The 20000-nt window shown below is 47.9% G+C and overlaps 1 protein-coding gene across 1 annotated transcript in view; it reads right to left on the reverse strand.

The window, feature by feature from the left end:
* LOC311322469 (uncharacterized protein) overlaps nucleotides 1–20000 on the reverse strand; it is a gene marked incomplete at both ends in the record, with an annotated part of 54755 nt that overhangs the window by 28166 nt on the left and 6589 nt on the right. The window contains one exon of the mRNA XM_084454533.1: nucleotides 1085–1632. Within this exon, the coding sequence (XP_084310659.1) occupies nucleotides 1085–1632 (548 nt within the window). The remainder of the gene's footprint in view (nucleotides 1–1084; nucleotides 1633–20000) is intronic.

Below are 20000 nucleotides of genomic sequence, written 5' to 3' on the forward strand. Positions count from 1 at the left end.
ATGAAGCAGGAAATTATCTTGTCCAGTAGTTCATTAGTATCCCATCCTGCTCTCTATTGGTTCATTAGTATCCTATCCTGCTCTCTATTGGTTCATTAGTATCCTATCCTGCTCTCTATTGGTTCATTAGTATCCCATCCTGCTCTCTATTGGTTCATTAGTATCCCATCCTGCTCTCTATTGGTTCATTAGTATCCCATCCTGCTCTCTATTGGTTCATTAGTATCCCATCCTGCTCTCTATTGGTTCATTAGTATCCCATCCTGCTCTCTATTGGTTCATTAGTATCCCATCCTGCTCTCTATTGGTTCATTAGTATCCCATCCTGCTCTCTATTGGTTCATTAGTATCCTATCCTGCTCTCTATTGGTTCATTAGTATCCCATCCCGCTCTCTATTGGTCCATTAGTATCCCATCCCGCTCTCTATTGGTCCATTAGTATCCCATCCTGATCTCTATTGGTCCATTAGTATCCCATCCTGCTCTCTATTGGTAGGGTGAATGGGGGACGTCTCATGGGTCACTTGTTGTATTATTTTCATAAGGATGAAAACAGATCATGGAAAAATAAGCTAGTTGTTGACATTCATTATTAGTTAGTAAACATGAGTGATATCACCTCATAAGCATTTATAGGATCAACCAAAATATCATAAATATGATGACCAACTGCTGTATAGACGATTACTTGTATTCCTCCCCTCTCTTTCTCTCTCTCTCTCCCTCTCCCTCTCTCTCCCTCTCTCTCTCTCTCTTTCTTTCCCTGCCAATTCAAACTGATGTCACAATAGAGAACGGCCAGGTCCGCTCTGTGGTAACCATGACGAAGAGGATCAGTTTCAATCTGTTACCACTTCAAAACAGTCTGTTGGATTCTCTGGATTGTTTGGTTTGGAGCACAATAAACTCAATTATTAAAACGTCCAGGGAAATAGTCTAGGAATCAGAAGTACACATACAGCCCCCACACAGCCCAGCCCAACCTCGACCATTCTCCAAATCACTCCACTGACCCCGCCCCCCCTCCCCCCCACAGCCCCGCCCCTCCCCCACCATCGACCCCGCCCCCGTCTGGCCACTCACCACAAACCTCTCCAGCCCGGTGCCCCCGGCGTTGCCCACGAAGATGCCCGAGCTGGGTTCAAAGGTCAGTGGCCGGGCGCTCCGCTGGAACGCCACGCGGTGGTACTCCTCGCAGTCCATGTAGAGACGCACCTCCGGCCCCTGGACTGTCAGCGTGAAGCGCGCCCAGCGGCCCGTCAGGTCGCCCAGCTTGAAGGAGGCGGCCTCACGGGTGTGCCCCTCCCCTGGGTCCGTGTAGTAGAGCACCACCCTCTGAGACGCGTCCTCCACCGCTGACAGGGCCACGCCCAGGTGCACCACCCGCTGGTAGGCGTCGGTCACGGCGAACAGCACGCCGCCTCGGCGCGTGGTGGGCTTGGCGGTCACCGTCACGGCAAAGTCGTGGTAGAACGGGTCCGGGATGAAGGAGCGGGTGAGCCGGCCCACGTTGGCGTCTGGGCCGAAGCTGTAGGCGGGGTAACCCTCGAACCCGCTGACGAACGAGACGGAGGGGGGGAGGGGCACGCCGATGAGCTCAGTCAGGTCCAACTGCCCCTGGGAACCCCGCTCTGAGAGAGAGAGAGGGAGAGAGAGAGAGAGAGAGAGAGAGAGGGCAGAGAGGGAGATGGAGAGAGAGAGAGGAAGAGAGAGAGAGAGAGAGAGAGAGACAGAGAGAGAGAGAGGGAGAGAGAGAGGAAGAGAGCGAGAGAGAGACAGAGAGAGAGGAAGAGAGACAGAGAGAGAGAGGGAGAGAGAGAGACAGAGAGAGAGGGAGAGAGAGAGATAGAGAGAGAGAGACAGAGAGAGAGGAAGAGAGACAGAGAGAGGGAGAGAGAGAGAGAGAGAGAGAGGGAGAGAGAGAGGAAGAGAGAGAGAGAGAGAGAGAGAGACAGAGAGAGAGAGAGGGAGAGAGAGAGGAAGAGAACGAGAGAGAGACAGAGAGAGAGGAAGAGAGACAGAGAGAGAGAGGGAGAGAGAGAGAGAGACAGAGAGAGAGGGAGAGAGAGAGAGAGAGAGAGAGACAGAGAGAGAAGAAGAGAGACAGAGAGAGGGAGAGAGAGAGAGAGAGAGAGAGGGAGGGAGACACAGGAACGATGTCACATGACAAGAAGAACACGTTGACAGTGAACGTCACACACACAGGCACCTATATACACACGCCCCCCCCACACACACACGTATGCACGCACCACCATTCACACTCGCTATTCACACATGGTCTTCATTAAGGGGGCAGACCCACGGAACAATCGTGAGTTTTGTGCGAGCCGCCGTACCGGGATCGGACCTGCTCATCTGGAAGGGATTAACAAAGACTAACACACGCGCTGCTCACTGGCTGCTCCTGGAAGATGGGCTTGTGCACAGTTAGACTAGCACCGGCCGCTAGCTCCGCTAGCTCTGCTAGCTCCGCTCCCCCTGGAGACGTAATAGAAAGGTAGATGTGCGACCCACTGGCTGGTCTGGCATAGCTACAGTAGGCTAGGCTAGGCTAGGCTAGCCCGGACCGCTAGCACTGCTTCTCCTGTAGGTGGATGGGCATGTCAGCAGTACTGTGCGTCACCATCGTCCCTCAAACTGCTTTCCACCATATTTTGCCAGTGATCCCGTTTCTGCAGTGAACTTCCTGCCGGAGCGAGGCAGCCTATTCTCTGTGAATGTATAGTATGGTCATGGGAGTTACAATCCTAAGACTGTAGTCATTTCCCTGGTGTCACTATAAGGACACACTCCTCCTCCTGTCACCATTGCCTATGAGATGTCCAATTAAGCTCCTCATTCATCCAGTGACATCACAGCAGATGTTGCTGTCCTGGGCCGGGGGGCGAACAGCTGGAGAGACCTGCAGAGAGACAGGCTCTGTCAGACACAGGCTCCCATGATGCAACTGGGGCGTACAGCATAGCAAGTATGAGGACCAGGATGTATGACATCATCACTGGCAGGCGTAGGAGCTCAGGGCCCTGATTGGTCCAGGACCAGCTGGACTGGACTCTCAGAGCAGCAGTGTTGAAGCAGGCAGATTTGAAGTCAGTACTTTAATAACTTCAAGGTTCTCCAGCGTTCCTGGATTTAAGTTACTTTGCTGTCACAGCTTGGGCCGGTGGAAAGGTCAGGGTGAAGACCACTGGAATGACAACTGAATCAACACTTAATTTCCGCAGATGTGCACGCCTGTGGGTGTCCGGGGGGCTCTGCTCCTCGTATATAATGGAAGATTGGTTCAGACTTCTGCTGCTCCAGCTGCTTATTAACTATGAGAGTGCATGCCATCGCCTCCGGGAACATGAGTGTGTTTGTTAGTGTATGTGCATGCAATTTGTGTATAATGTGTGTGTGTGTGTGTTTGTGTGTGGGTATGTGACGAGCACATATATGGGTTAGTCTTCCTCACACTAATTATTGGTGTGTGTGTGTGTGTGTGTGTGTGTATGTGACGAGCACACTTACATATGGGTCATCTTCCTCACACTGATCATCGATGTGTGTGTGTGTGTGTGTGTGTGTGACGAGCACACTTACATATGGGTCGTCTTCCTCACACTGATCATTGGTGTGTGTGTGTGTGTGTGTGTGTGTGTGCGCTTGCGTGAGTACTGTATGTGTGTTTGTATGCTTGCATCAATGTGGCTGTTTGCCTGTCTGCAGGCATGTTTTGTGTTTAAGCGGACATGGCGTTGTTCCCTGAGTGACTCAGTAGGTCTCCAGGCTACCATCTCTCTTCAGTGAGTCAGTGTGTTCTGAGGGGTGTGTGTGAAGCGCCTTGGGCCTCAGTGTCCCACTGCGCACTGTTGTTTTGGCAGTGTGGAGATTGTTGCCATCTGTACACACACACACACACACACACACACACACACACACCGACAATCTGTAACCCAACCCCTAATATAAAACACACACAACAGCAAACTGGCCTCATTTAGGTTATTCAACTCGACTCAACTAATGGATAATACCATCGAAATGAACTGAATTAGATGCCAGAACAAGATGTGTTGTACGTTTAACCAGCGTTATAGACAGGTCCAGGGAAGTGGTCCCAGGGCGGTCCCAGGGCGTTACACCCTCGGTTAAATATCAAGATTAATCGTGTGACCGTTTGAGTGTGAGAGCAGACTGAGTGAACAGCAGATCTGTAACACACGCGATCCAGATGATGGTTGAGGATCTGAACAGGGAAGCTGCTTTGTTATGGTGATTCGCCGGCTAATTGACCTAAAGCCTCCAGCAAACCCAAACTGCTAGTCTGCTGAGCGTAGTATTACAGTACTCCACAGTTGTCTTTGGACTTGGCCAACTGAAACCACAGGCCGGTTTCTCTCTTAACAATCCATAAAGCAGGTCAGACTAGAGACATTCGGACCCCAAAGAGGTTTAATATGTAACATCAACAGAGAGCACTCTGCATGCGCAATACCACACTTTAACCAACTGACAAAATCTTAGTGAGCTAAGAAGTCTCCTCTGAGCCCACGCACTGATAGCGATGAGCCAGAGCCGCAGGTCATCTTTCCTAAGATTTGAATCCACAGAGAAACTAAAAAGCAGTTGAGAACAGGATCAAAAGCATCCAGATGTTGGCTCACCGGTATTTGACCTGACAATGTAGCTTCTGTCCTGTCCCCTAAAGCCCTTCATACCCTCTCTGTGGACAGAAAATTAGATCCATTTGCTACTGTAGCTCCAGGTCACTGAGGACGTTAAGAAGACATTTGTCCCCTCGACTGTCTTGTGGCCAGTTAATGTAAAACTATCTGTTATCTGGAAGCTTTCCTCTAGCTCAGCTCACACACTTCACAACATGCAGCTACTCAGGATCCTGCTAGATAGCAAGACCGTTTTTGACACAATGGAGCATGTATACAGATCGGGTTCACTGAGTTCATCGTGTGTGTGTGTGTGTGTGTGTGTGTGACAGACCTGTGAGAGCATGGACATCCTGCCCAGGGCGTACCCCAGAGAGAGTAAGGTAATAAGCCAGTGGTGAGAGACAGACCCTCAGGACGAGTCTGAGAGGAGCAGCCAGGCTGCGTCACCTAGAGCCCCTATGAGCACCCTCCTTCAGCCTCTAATGACCTGTCACACACACACACACACACACACACACACACACGCACACACACACACACACACACACACACGCGGACACACACACACACACACACACACACACACACACACACACGAGTAAAACTCCACAAGTGACCTAAGCTTCAAACAGCCAGCTGTCAAAATCTTACAAAGACTAGCACTTACTTAGAGTTTCTCAAAAGATAATATGTTGGAGGCTGTAACCTCTGTGGCTTTATGGTCAACCCACATGTTAACACATATCCACAGAGAGCTATGGAACAATCTGATAATGCTAGCCTTCATTTGCCCACCAAAGCAGATTCGTTTTGTGTTCCCTTTGAATCGACCATCGAACAAAAACAAGTGAGATCAGCAGCACTTGAGTGACAGGCTAGGAGTGATGTCAGACGCGCCTGGGTTGAGAAGCAGGAAGCGCTGGTCTTCCTGGGTAAACCAGGCCCTGTGTGTTCAGCTGAGGGGCCACGCAGGCAGGTGAGCGATGGCCCTCACCTAGCACAAAGCCTGTCTGTTAACGCCGGCTTAGAGGTAAGTCAATACAAGCATTAGCCAGCTAACGCTAACGCACTCACCTTGATCAAAGGCTTACAGCACTTAGCTAGGGATGAATGGGGCATGTTCATAGGGCCTTAGACCATAGTACACATGCTAACGCAAATAAGACCATAGTATACATGCTAACGCAAATACATTCTAACGCCAATACAGGAGTGTGTGTTGGTATGATACAGAGTTCCCAGCAGTCCTCAAACAAGGCTTGTGCAATGGTTTGAATTTAAGGACAGTTGACCGAAGTGTAGTGTCAATAAGAGACCAAGTTCCAGACGGAGGAATTCTAATCATACCACCGATGGTTATGAGGGTCATGTTCACAAAGAAATAAGAGAGTTAGAACAGATCTATTAGTGTTTCAATCAATGAGCCAAGGAATGTCTGTAATCGACCACTTGGTTAAATCTATACTACACATGGTTGAGAAGGCCTAGAGTCGCTGTTTCACAAGCTGTATGAACCTGCATGTTACCATATTCAGAGGAACTATTCAAAAGAACACAGATCAAATTACAAGCTTCACTTCACCCACTGTCAGAAATCAGCCCCTCCCTCCTTAAAAGTGAGGATGTTTTGAACAAACTGTACCTTGATACACACTCACCTTGATAAATCCCTATATGAGAGAAGCTGGTATCATACTCTTCCTTCACAGCGAGGGTGTCTGCAGACAAACAGGCCTTCTAAGGGCCGAGGATGAGCAGGTGGTGTATTCTCTCAAAGCGTGCTGCTTAATCCTCGCCTCTCCTCTCCGATCGGCGCTAGTGATAGGGTTGTTGTTTTGGGATTCAGTCCTGGGTGGCACTAGGGTCGTTGTTTGGGATTCAGTCCTGGGTGGCACTAGGGTCGTTGTTTGGGATTCAGTCCTGGGTGGCACTAGGGTCGTTGTTTGGGATTCAGTCCTGGGTGGCACTAGGGTCGTTGTTTGGGATTCAGTCCTGAGTGGCGAGGAGTCTAGAGGTCTGTTACCTCAGAGGCCGTATCCTCTGACTTCAGACACTTGGCTTCGGCCGGTCTCATAAAGAGGGAGGACATTTTCCACTGTAAACTCATGAACAAAGTAAGTTTTAAGCAAAGTATTTTGTTTGTTTTATTATAGTATTTGTAAGCAAATAATAGCAGTGGGTCATTCAGCCAGTCCAGATGATTAATACAGAAAGAGGAGTGCTTTTTACAGCCATTTAAGTACAGATGGTATGAAAAGAGCCAGACTCTTGCAGGGGTGTGAAAAATAGGCTTCAACATGTTGGACCACAGCCCAAAATAGTTCCTCAGGACTCTGGGTTCTTATTTGGACAAGGCTCTCTTTCTGTTATCAGTCATTTTATCAGCTCTATCAGAACGGAGAACGTCTTGAGTTTCTTCCAACACCATTATGAACTTTCTTTTTTCTTTTATGACATGTGATGAAGAATAAATCATTTGATGATTGTTTTCAATGTAAAAAGGGGAAAAATGTGGACCCTGAAAGTACATTGACTTTCAAATACCTGTCATTCAATAAAAATATATTATTAAAAAAAAAGAAAACAAACGGAGAACAACAGTGTTGTGGCGGAGGCTGTAGGGGGAGGGGGTGGGGGGTGGTTGGGAAGGGGGCCCCTCTACACATCCAGGCCCAGGGGCCCATTTTTTCATGATCTGTACATGTTTATGACGCATTCGGAAATGATTGAAATTACAGTAATAAACAAGATACTGTGTTACTGAAGTGTGGTCAGAATCGGTTTTCACTGCTGTGTGTATCTGGGTCAGAGACTCTCACTCATCTCACTGATCTGTCGCATGAGCAGATCTTCCAGGATCAGTCGAAACAGCTGAAAGGATCATTCAAAGAGATTCATATTTGGCCGTAAATGACCCCTGAGGACAATACTGCACCAAGGAGATGTGTGTACTGTGTGTGTGTGTGTGTGTGTGTGTGTGTGTGTGTGTGTGTGTGTGTGTGTGTGAGTGTGTGAGTGTGTGCGTGTGAGTGTGTGTGTGTGTGTGAGTGTGTGAGTGTGTGCGTGTGAGTGTGTGTGTGTGTATTTATGTGTGTATGTGTGTGTGTGTGTGTGTGTGTGTGTGTGTGTGTTAGAGATATGCTCTGGGAGTTCCATCTCTGCTCAGTCTTCCCCTCGTGATCTCAGCTGATCACATCTGTGTCTCAGTCAGAGAGAAGCTTCTAGGCATGTTTGTGTTTTGATCAGTTTTTACTGGAACAGACCTCTTTCTTTCCCAGAGGAGGTGAAACGCCATTATTGGGAAATCCATACGGAACACCATGAGAGTTCCAGCGAGAGTCCACAGGAGCGTTTCCACGGCAACCGTGACTGTGTGCCTGTCTGGACCAGGAAGTGGACCGGCCTGGATCCAAGGTTAGGGAAGACAGTCATTGATTCTGATAGTACTGTACATCAACATAAGAATGGTCTGCGATTGGGGTCTGCAGTGGTGTAGTGGTCTAAGCGTCAAGTTCTGGTGCAGCTGCCCGCTGGGGACCGGGGTTCACTCCCTGGTTCGCTCCCTGGTTCGCTCCCTGGTTCGCTCCCTGGTTCGCTCCCTGGTTCGCTCTCTGGTTCGCTCCCTGGTTCACTCCCTGGTTTTGCCAGACCTGATCTGATCCCATAGTCATTGCTATATTGAACATTTTGGTGAAGGCTCCGCTGCCCAACAGTGACCCCGTCTGGTGTCAGAGTCACGGGCTTGAGAGAGTCAGGTAGCTGCCTATACACTTCTACTGTACACACACACACACACACACACACACACACACACACACACACACACACACACACACACACACACACACAAACACGCACACACACTAGGGGAGCCTGTCAGTCAGGTAGAGTGAGGCCGGTTGGAGGGGGCTTAGTGGAGTGCATTCTTGTGTCCCATCCAACATTCATGGGGAACAAGGTGGGCTTCTTCTCTGTGGGACATGCAGCCCCGGTCGGCTGGGCTGGTGGTCTCAGAGAACTGTCCTGGGGAGCTATGGGGCCCAGAGAGGGCCTTTAAATAACTCGTCCTTCATCAGGGTTCTGTCTGAGGCGTCCTGCACGGCTCACTGATATGGGAATGACAGTCCAGTTCATTAGGCTGCTCGGACGAGACTGGACGAGACTGGACGAGACCGGACGAGACCAGAGAAGACTGGACAAGACTGGACGAGACCGGACGAGACTGGACAAGACTGGACAAGACTGGACGAGACTGCACGAGACTGGACGGTAAACATGACATTTGAGTCACTGCTGTGTTTCAGTGTTAAAGGACATCATCAATCCATGCAACAGAGACAGCACTTAGTTGGGTGGTGGCAGGACTAGCCTTAAAACAATATTTTCAAGAGGAAAGCTTAGCATACATCAAAGTGATGACGTCAACAATGCTCCTCAGTTCACTGTAACTCACTCTGAGCATGTTCTCTGGAGTAGTCCTTTAAATGACCCATAGGGGGCGCTGCGCTCTTTCCTGGCCCAAATCCCATTTCACATAAGTAAACATTAAGAGAGAGGGGTCACTGATAAGTTTCCTCTTTTCTGGCTGGACATAACCACAGCCAAGGAGGGCCAAGGGCCAAATAACTGAATGTACGAGGTCACTGGAGCCAGCCAACGAGCCTCCGGCTTTAAACTCCTATCTCTCATCTAGATATGGGGCACCATTTTGCCAGTGTCAGAGAGAGAACAGTATCTTCTTTGTGAGGGGGAGTATTCACAGTATTTTCCTTGATTTTTCAATTTCAGCCTCTCGAGTCACTTTCACCTGGATCTCAGAGCTTCACGCAGAGTTGGGGGAACTCTTTCCTTGATGAAAAATAACAAGGAGAACAGGTCTAACGTTGTGCTTCAAGAATAGCAAAAAAAATGCATATATAATGTATTATAAATGAATAAACATGGCCCATTCAGAGTTATAAACTGCACATTTTTAAGGGTTTGGGTCCAGCAGACGAACATAACACAAAAAATGGCTTCAGTTAGGGATAAAGTACTCGCATAGCCAGATCTTTCTCCACACTTCTCTGCGCACTGTTCCTGTCTGCCTACACCTGATTATCATTCTGAGATCTAGGGGGAAAAACACACTATTTATTTAAACCAATCACAATTGTCTTGTTTTTTTTTTCAACAATGCCCTTGCAAAATAGTGTCGGGGAATTGGATCTGATTGGCCAGGGGAATTAGATCTGATTGGCCAGGGGAATTGGATCTGATTGGCCAGGGGAATTAGATCTGATTGGCCAGTGGAATTGAATCTGATTGGCCAGGGGAATTGGATCTGATTGGCGCCACTGGAATTGAGCGGTATCAATGAGAGGCTTTTCTGAAAAACCTCAGTTCGTTGAGCCAGACTAGGGGTAAAGGAATGTACACGAAAGTGTCACAATATGATATTGGAAGGCGGCTTATTTAAGGAGACCTCAACCATGCACACAAATCCTCACCAGAGTGAAAGAGGCATCAATGGGCTCAGCAAAGGTAGCAGGCTTAGAATCAGGTAAAAAGAACCCAAAAGTCCTGATGGGAGCCAATACACACAGCAAAGCTTGTTCTCTCCGACCATCCACTCTAGACCTCCCATCCACAGTGTACTGCATGGGCCTAGCTGGTTTGAGTGGATCATGGCTGCAGCAGCACATGGCTGGTGGGTCCACCCTGGGATGAGCTTTGTGGCATGAGGCTCTGGTGTAAACGACATGGTTGTCTTAGAAGCTCCCCATCTGTGTTTGAGCAGCTGACCAAAGTGTCAGAGAAATGGTAGCTCTCTGTTAAAACTGCTGGCTGTCTTTGGCAGCTTGCCTCCACATGTCCACCCTTCAAGCTTAATGCTTTTTTAGAGAGTGAAGCTTCCACAGGTGAGTGGAGAGACATAGAGAGAGAGAGGAGAGGAGAGAGAGAGAGAGAAAGAGAGAGAGAGAGAAAGAGAGGGGATTGACTGATGAGAGAGAGAGAGAGAGAGGAGAGAGAGAAAGAGAGAGAGATAAAGAGAGAGAGAAAGAGAGGCTGTTGCCTGATGATGAGAGAGAGAGCGAAAGAGAGAGGGGGGGGGAGAGAGAGGGGGGAGAGAGAGAGCAGAGGAAAGTCAGTTGAGAGAGGAAGAGAGACAGAAGGAGGTGGAGAGAGGGATCCAGAGCAGGGTAGATGGAGAGATGACTGATGGGATGTTTTAAAAAGCGTGGTCTGCATCCCCCTGTGAGGACCATCCATCCGTAGGGGCTCATTGTCTGAATGCAATGTCAGTTCCAAAGTCATAAAAAGGCCCCTTCTTTATCAGAATGTCCCGAAGATGTCCTTTTTTTCAGATTTTCCAGTGAAGAAGATTTTCCCTGGATTAAGCGGAGGACTGTATATTCATCACAGCAGAGATCCTACTGTAGTTTAGCTATCCAAACATATTCCTGTGGGGTGTCTGAGCAATGTACTCTGAAGAGCAGAGCGATACCATCTGGGTTGGCTTTGCAGAGACAGTTCCTAAAGTTTGGGGAGGGAGCCTGGTCCAATCCACTCTAGTCAGTCAGGAAGCTGCTGCTATAGAATGGTTTGATTGTTGTGACTTGATGGCCTGAAGCTCTTGAACAAACTCCCACTGAGAGTCAAACTACCCTGTGTTGAAAGCAGGGCCATATCTCTGAAATAAGGCCAGTATCAGGTACAAACTCATTCTGAGATAAAAGATCTCAACCTCCTCAGAAGAGACTGTTGACATGTCCTTTTGGTCTATAAATAGGTTTTGAGGCCCACTGCTCATATCCTTTCAAAGTTTGACTGATTTTGTTTTGTTTACTTGGTGACTCATGTGAGAAGTCTTTAAAAAAAAGCTGGTTGGGTCACACTTTTCAGAAGCACCATCTAACGAAGCCCTCCACTTCAACTCAACAATGACCCCTAATTGTGTAACAGTTTAGTTTAGTTTAGTTTAGTTTAGTGGTTTAAAATACAGAGACAGTGCATATTAAGGAACATTTCTGTAAATATGCCAGTTTAGCCAGATTGGCAAATTTTCAACCTTAGTCTCTGGTGCAGGTGTCATGAGCGCTACAATAATTACAACATGTGTTATAACATTACAGTATTGTTACAGTAACTGTTACAGTAATTCAGCAAGTATGACCCAGCATGGCCCAACATGGCCGGTCTCAGCCAAGCAATGTTCAGTATAAAGAAGGAAGTTCACATACGTCCCACTTCTGGCTTGTTTTTACGTTCTTTGGACTATTATCAAAAAGTAGTGCAACTAATATATCATATTTAGACATGTTTCATGTTTTGACTGCTTTCAAATCCAATGCTGCAACTTGGCCTACAGTGAACAAAGACATCCAGAGAGAGAGAGAGGGAGAGAGAGGGAGAGAGAGAGAGGGACAGAGAGAGAGAGAGAGAGAGAGGGAGAGAGAGAGAGAGAGGGAGAGAGAGAGAGAGAGAGAGAGAGAGAGGGAGAGAGATAGAGAGAGAGGGAGAGAGAGAGAGAGAGAGAGAGAGAGAGAGAGAGCTTGATTCATGACTCTCATTAAAGGCAATAACAAACATAGTCAAGAGTAAATCCTTCATACCTGCCAGTCCAGGTCACCAGATGAGCCAATTACTCTGCTACTGTAGGTAGGAAGAAGCCCACTGTTATGTAACCTTTAACCTTTAACATGTTTCTTTTGGCTGTGCCTCCTAATGTACAGAGAGGGCTGACGTACAGTCAAATATTTAGATTGAAAGGAGGAACAACTTCAGTGGAAGTAGCCTGCAGTGGCATGTGTTAGAGAAGCCACAAAGACCAAATCTAAGTTTCTCTTTGCAGCATAAACCAGCACCCAACGGTACAATAATTCGTAGCATTAAATGTGATGAAGTACTGAATCACGCAAGTCCTTGATCTATGGAGGGAGAAGCTGGATCTCGAGCGTGTGTCTGTCTTCCATCTGCTGCTCCGCTCCGCCATGCCAGCGCTCTCTGTGTGGGATTTGGAAGAGTCCTTGTGTCGTGATTCCCCACAAGAGTCAACAAAACATTAAGCATTCCTTGCCAAAACCTCCAAATTGTGGCTTTGAAATTGCAATGATGAATATCAAACTGGTCCTCCACACCGTGTTCAGTGTACAAGCTCATCTACAGTACATCAACTGACAGCTGATGATAGAAGTGATATGTATCTATTCTACCTACTTATCTAACCTTATTTCTATTGGAGATTGACTGAGAACATGTTGTCCTCTGCAGCAGCGGTTAGAAAGCTGTGGGACCACGTAAGTGAGATTAACGACTACATCGCCCAGGTAACTTCATCCTGTAGCAAAAGCTACAATCTGCTGAATCCGCTGAATCTGGCCGCTCTGAAGCTGGCCAGATTCAGAACTTGGCCTCTTTCCGGCTGAGAAAGCTTTAACAGAGGAGATAGCAGTTAGCTGCTAGCCCATAAATCCACACAGCAAGTACCTGATGGCAGAGGGCTCACTCTGGCAGCTCTTTCATCTCCAACAGCACTGAGGGCCTGAACTGGGATTCACTTCCACTGAGGGCCTGAACTGCGATTCACTTCCACTGGGGCGTAAATCCTCCAAATGAAAATCCAGGAAGAAGTTGTGAAAGACCAGATCACCTGACAGAATATGACAGTGTTTTTATTGAAGACCATCTTCTAATCATAGATACAGAACAGTAGCCAGACACCAGGAAAGGTAACATATCAGGAGGTGCTGAAATTCCACCGGAGGTACACTTCGTTCTATCAACGAGTGTTTTTATTTATTTCCTTCATGGTTCTCTAACAGCTACACGTAGGTATGTCTTTTTTTTAACCTGTCTCCTCCGTCTCTCAAGCCCAATAAAGAGGTCCAGCTCTCTGATGGAAGTAACCACCCACGCTACCCACGACCACGTCCCTTAACCTTAACCATAACCAACCCCAGCAAAGACATGCTACCCACAACCATGTCCCTTAATCTTAACCATAACCAACCCCAGCAAAGACATGCTACCCACGACCATGTCCCTTAGCCACAAACCTTCCCATCATAAACATAGAGAAGAAGAAATCGCCAAACCTGATACAAAACACTACGCCATTACTGAGACAAGTCCTACAATGGACACAGTCATGGCGGAGAGGTCCCTCCCATCTCCTTCATCTACTGTTACATGCAGAGCAGAGAGGATCGTGTATTATCCCATGAAAACCTGGACCAAAAAAGCCCAAAGCCTTCTCCATCTAAAACAAGTCAGGAGTCACACTGAGAGGAAAATGTTCTTTGAATTAAAAACTCTTCGTTGCCACTGAAAATATGACCCGTGGAGAGAGAAGACAGCAACAAAGCCAGAGGATATTTGGGGATTTCACTTTTTAGTTACTGAGAATTTCCATTTGGCAGTCGAGTTCGAATAAGAGAGTTTAACAACAATGAGAACAACAACATAGGCAGTTTGTGTCATGAGCTGTGGGTGTAAATGTAGTTTGTGACCCTTAACTCAACAAATCCTTTTCATTATTTAATACTTTTCAAACAACCTTCATTTCTTTTTTAAAGCATTGCAGCCGTTTCTTTACGTGACATGTGTCCGTCCATCCGTGTGTGTGTGTGTGTCCGTGTGTCTGTTCGTAGCATGAGATTTAGACCAATACCGGTGCACACCAGCAGAGGGCACCAGAGAGGGCAGCAGAGATCGCTCATAAAACTGCGCCGCTTACTTCACCACTTGGGTGTGATTTTTTGTTTTCTCAATATCTTATAAGACATCGGATACAGCTTCCTAAATCCACAGGTACCTGGTTCATCCTGAGCACATTGGCCTGGCCTGGCAGCCCACCTCCTTTCATTACAGCTCAACATCTCAGTCAGAAAACAAAAGAGTCACGCCTCAAACTGTTCACCTAATCATGCTCAGAACAACCACAACAGAGCTACTACCCAGAAGATGAGCCACAACAGAGCTACTACCCAGAAGATGAGCCACAACAGAGCTACTACCCAGAAGATGAGCCACAGCAGATCTACTACCCAGAAGATGAGCCACAACAGAGCTACTACCCAGAAGATGAGCCACAACAGAGCTACTACCCAGAAGATGAGCCACAGCAGAGCTACTACCCAGAAGATGAGCCACAGCAGAGCTACTACCCAGAAGATGAGCCACAACAGAGCTACTACGCAGAAGATGAGCCACAACAGAGCTACTACACAGAAGATGAGCCACAACAGAGCTACTACCCAGAAGATGAGCCACAACAGAGCTACCCAGAAGATGAGCCACAATAGAGCTACTACCCAGAAGATGAGCCACAACAGAGCTACTACCCAGAAGATGAGCCACAGCAGATCTACTACCCAGAAGATGAGCCACAACAGAGCGTCAACGCAGAAGACGATCTCTGAGACCACAGAGAGCTGAGAACAGAGCAAAGTAAAAGTCAATTGTATTTGTCCCATACTCCAATCATACAAGCGTGATGTGCAAAGGTTGTTTCACACCAGTTTCTAATGAGAATATTTCACAGCCTAGGCTGCCAGTTACCCCTTCTCCTTCTCATCACTATATTAAAGCTTGGCTTGGCTGGGTTGCCAGGTCTGACTCAGGTCTTGGGGTTGCTGACTGGATGATTTCGAGGGCAAGGCTCAGGCCAGGAAGCAGTTCATTAGGTATTTGGCCCAGTTTTGGAACAGCGTTTGGGGACTCTTCTTTTTACTAACGGAAACGCTGATGACAGCATTGATCAGCTCAGGCATATGAGAAGTTATCATTTTAACCAAACGTATCATAATGTTTACAGTGGAGGGCTCTGGTGAGGGTTTTGATGAGTCTACTCTAGGTCTACAGTCTAATGTGATGGAAATATGGCCTTCTACTAAGCTCAGAACTAGAAAGAGAGAGATATTACATTTCTATTACATTTCACTGTATAAAATTTTGCCACCAATAACTTCAAAATACAATCTATACATATTCTATTTTCTTTAGATAATAATAAACTAAATATTTGTGATTTGATCAACTTTGTCAAAGTTTCTAATCAAATTATTAGTCAACAGCTTTGTTCACATTGGCATTAGAACAGGACTGCAGTGGAAGCAAACAGGCGCTGGATCTCTGCCACAGCCCTGGCTACCGGGAGGGAGGAGCCACAGTCCTGGCTACCGGGAGGGAGGAGCCACAGTCCTGGCTACCGGGAGGGAGGAGCCACAGTCCTGGCTACCGGGAGGGAGGAGCCACAGCCCTGGCTACCGGAAGGGAGGAGCCACAGACCAGTCTACTGTAGAGAACGGCACTGTACAGTATGTGACTGTAACGCACTAAAGGGCTCACGACCTCAGGAGGGAAGCAAAAAACTCAAAGGTTGCATTTGACAGCCAAAGTACACTTAGCAGCTCAGCTCCACGGGCGTCAAGTGTGTGGAAAGAACAAGAACTCCAACAGAGCCATGTTTATAATAGGTGGTCGACGCGCTGTGGTCCTCCTGAAAACGCTCCACAGGAGCAGGATCCTGATGTTGAGGCTGTTCACGGGGGTATTCATGTGCTGTAGAGTGTTGAGGCTGTTCACGGGGGTATTCATGTGCTGTAGAGTGTTGAGGCTGTTCACGGGGGTATTCATGTGCTGTAGAGTGTTGAGGCTGTTCACGGGGGTATTCATGTGCTGTAGAGTGTTGAGGCTGTTCACGGGGGTATTCATGTGCTGTAGAGTGTTGAGGCTGTTCACGGGGGTATTCATGTGCTGTAGAGTGTTGAGGCTGTTCACGGGGGTATTCATGTGCTGTAGAGTGTTGATTAAGGTACAATGAGCCTTTCTGAGCTACTCTACACGCTTGGAGATCATACTATAGCCATGTCCAGAAACAACCCCTCTCTCCTGACCCCCTAGAAACAACCCCTCCCCCCTGACCCCCTAGAAACAACCTCTCTCTCCTGACCCCCTAGAAACAACCCCTCCCCCCTGACCCCCTAGAAACAACCCCTCTCTCCTGACCCCCTAGAAACAATCCCTCTCTCCTGACCCCCTAGAAACAACCCCTCTCTCCTGACCCCCTAGAAACAACCCCTCTCCCCTGACCCCCTAGAAACAACCCCTCTCTCCTGACCCCCTAGAAACAACCCCTCTCTCCTGACCCCCTAGAAACAACCCCTCTCTCCTCACCCCCTAGAAACATATGTGGATTTCGAGGGCTGAGACTGGATTTAATCATGGAGATAGGAGCCGAGCCCATGTTTATATACTGCACCACGCTTAATACTTGTAGATCTTCAAACATGTCCGGGCCGTCTAAAGGGAGCGGACGGTTTGTTATGGAACAGAAGCTGCAGAGCTGAGCACATGGAGATCAGTCATGAGGCCAGGCAGAAACAGCAGCCATGTTGAAGTGCGTTGGTGAGGAGTGTTAATGGACCACTCTCCACAAACCCACGCGGTGAGAAACAGATTTGCTGAGCAGTAATTATAAACCAAACAAGCCCTGGTGAGCAGCAGGACGCTGTTAGGATTCCACTGTTTAATCAGGAACAAGGCTGACTGTGGAACACAGACTAGGGAAATAAATACCCTCAGAGATAGAGAGGGAGAGAGGGAGGGAGAGAGGGAGGGAGAGAGATAGAGAGGGAGAGGGAGAGAGGAAGAGAGGAGGGAGAGAGGGAGGGAGAGATAGAGCCTGTTTTTCCCAGGCTGGAGGCAGAGGCAGGAGGTAAATTAACAGCTAACTGTTGATGAACTTTGCGGTGGGCTTTCAGGAAGTGAGTGGACGGTGGGCGGTCTGCAGCCCAGCTGGGCTGACCCTCCTCAGGGCTCTTTCACAGACTCATCTGGATAGAGACACTATAAAGATATAGTTCCCAAGACAAAGTGCGTAGTTAAGGATAATGTGTTCTTCATTGCCTAGTTAAATAAAGGTTAAATAAAATAAAAATTAAAAGCACATTCGTTATTCATTACGATTAAAAAACCTTCATTAACTGGACTAGCTGCAGTGGGAGTGAGCCCGTCTGGAGTAGAAGCATGATAGATCAACGCTAACCTGACCTGGTAACACGGCCGACCTCACTGACCCTGACCTGACCTGGTAACACGGCCAACCTCACTGACCCTGACCTGACCTGGTAACACGGTCAACCTCACTGACCCTGACCTGACCTGGTAACACGGCCAATCTCACTGACCCTGACCTGACCTGGTAACACGGCCAACCTCACTGACCCTGACCTGACCTGGTAACACGGTCAACCTCACTGACCCTGACCATACCTGGTAACACGGCCAACCTCACTGACCCTGACCTGACCTGGTAACACGGCCTGGTAACACGGTCAACCTCACTGACCCTGACCTGACCTGACCTCTCGTGTAGATGGGTCTGTGTGTGGCTGGTTGAGTTGTCTTGGCTACACTTTACTCCAACATCGGTTTTGAGATAAACATGCATGAATTTGCAAAAATAATATGGACCGCAATAATTATTTTAACTTATTGTCTGTGCGGGCAGTGTATAAGGGAAGTTAGAAAACCTTTAGTTGAACAGGTATATACAGTAGGCTACTCCTTATAGGAAGGGTTGCCAAATAACTACAAAGACCCCCATTATCTTCAACCGAAATGTAGCGACCTTGATAACCAAACATTCTTATCTCAGAATCTGCGTCCGCCGGGACTCTGACCAAACCGCCAGCGACCAGAGGGGGAAGGAGGCGGAGCTTAAAACGAGGAGAGACACAGAAGAGAAAAGCCTCATCTAAAAAAGTCTTCATCCATCTGGTCACACAGATGTCTGATCTGTCTGACTGGAAAACACCTTTAGGTTCCAAGATTTTAGGTTTAATACATCATCCTTTAATACATCATCCTTCGGTGAAAGGAATCAACATATAAAACACAACCGTTAATATACCTCGACACAGACAAATACACACACACACACACACACACACACCTCAACATGGGGTCACTTGTAACGCTATCCTACCATGCAGAAGCCCCTCTATGGGACGAGGGGAGAGCCAGTCCCTCTGACCTGCTTGTTTTCCCTGTATCTTTCCACCCTGCTGCTCACTTTCCAGTCGTATAAATAATCATCTCATCACGTATTTCCCCCTCATACCTCTGTGGTGGCGTTGCCAGGATGCTGGCCGTTGGCAGCTCCCAGAAAAACACATACAAATACATCTCATCCTACTGCCCCTTCTACCCAGATAGCAAGCGGATCAGGGCCATATACAGGCCAGATCTGGCCCTTGTGGCTTAGTTCCGGCCCATATATGGCCCAGAATTATTACACATCCGCTTGCTATCTGGGTATGGTTCTGGTGCAGCTCTTATGAGGCTATTGTAACAGCAACCAAAGGGACACTTTCCTTTAATGGTTCCAACAATCATGTCCTTCAGTGGCCAAAGAGCTTGGAGTGTTTTAGGTACTTTACTGGCAGATGTTGATACACTGTTCCGTTTGATCAGCGTCCTCCAAATTAAAGAGGAAAAGCTCAGAGCCACATCAAAGTGTTTTCAAACCAGGCCAGCCAGGCATAAAAGTGCTTTGATGGTCAAAGCTTGGATTTCAACACAGCAGATTAATGCAAAGATAGAAGAATTAATGAGAGATTAATGACACGACTGAAACAGTAGAGCAGCTATTAGGGAATTAGGGAAGACAACTTTGTTACCAAGAGAAGAGTCAATTGAAAGCGTATTAAGTGTCTTTCACTGAAATGCTTTTGAATATAAAACAAAGCGGTTGAGCAGATAGTGTGTTTATCAGTCTAGCAGCTGGTCTGGGACCAGCGGGCCACACGCAGACTCCATCCTGTTTTTGATTTGGTCACTTCCCAGTTCCACTGAGTCCTGGGGTTCATCTGTTCCCCTCAACGCCGTCTGTCAAAATACAGCAAGCGTGAATCATAATGGGGGGTTGTTTTCTCAACTCCGTGTTTAGATATCCCTATTGAGATGACACACCGGGACACCGACATGCACCTGGAACACAGACATGCACGTTGACATACGTATTTTTTCTTGGTAATTGAATGTGTTTTGGAGAAAGTCTGTTATTGTTCATGGAGGTAAGCTGTAGACAGAGAGCGTGGGCACTTGTCTTCCCCCACACCTGGACAGGGACAGGGACCATGCTGGAGGGGCTCCCTGAACAGGGACAGGGACAGGGACAGGGACCATGCTGGAGGGTCTCCCTGGACAGGGACAGGGACAGGGACAGGGACCATGCTGGAGGGTCTCCCTGGACAGGGACAGGGACAGGGACAGGGACCATGCTGGAGGGGCTCCCTGGACAGGGACAGGGACAGGGACAGGGACCATGCTGGAGGGTCTCCCTGGACAGGGACAGGGAC

The sequence above is a fragment of the Borostomias antarcticus genome (genome assembly GCF_949987555.1).
Source record: "Borostomias antarcticus genome assembly, chromosome: 2".
Classification (NCBI taxonomy): domain Eukaryota; kingdom Metazoa; phylum Chordata; class Actinopteri; order Stomiiformes; family Stomiidae; genus Borostomias; species Borostomias antarcticus.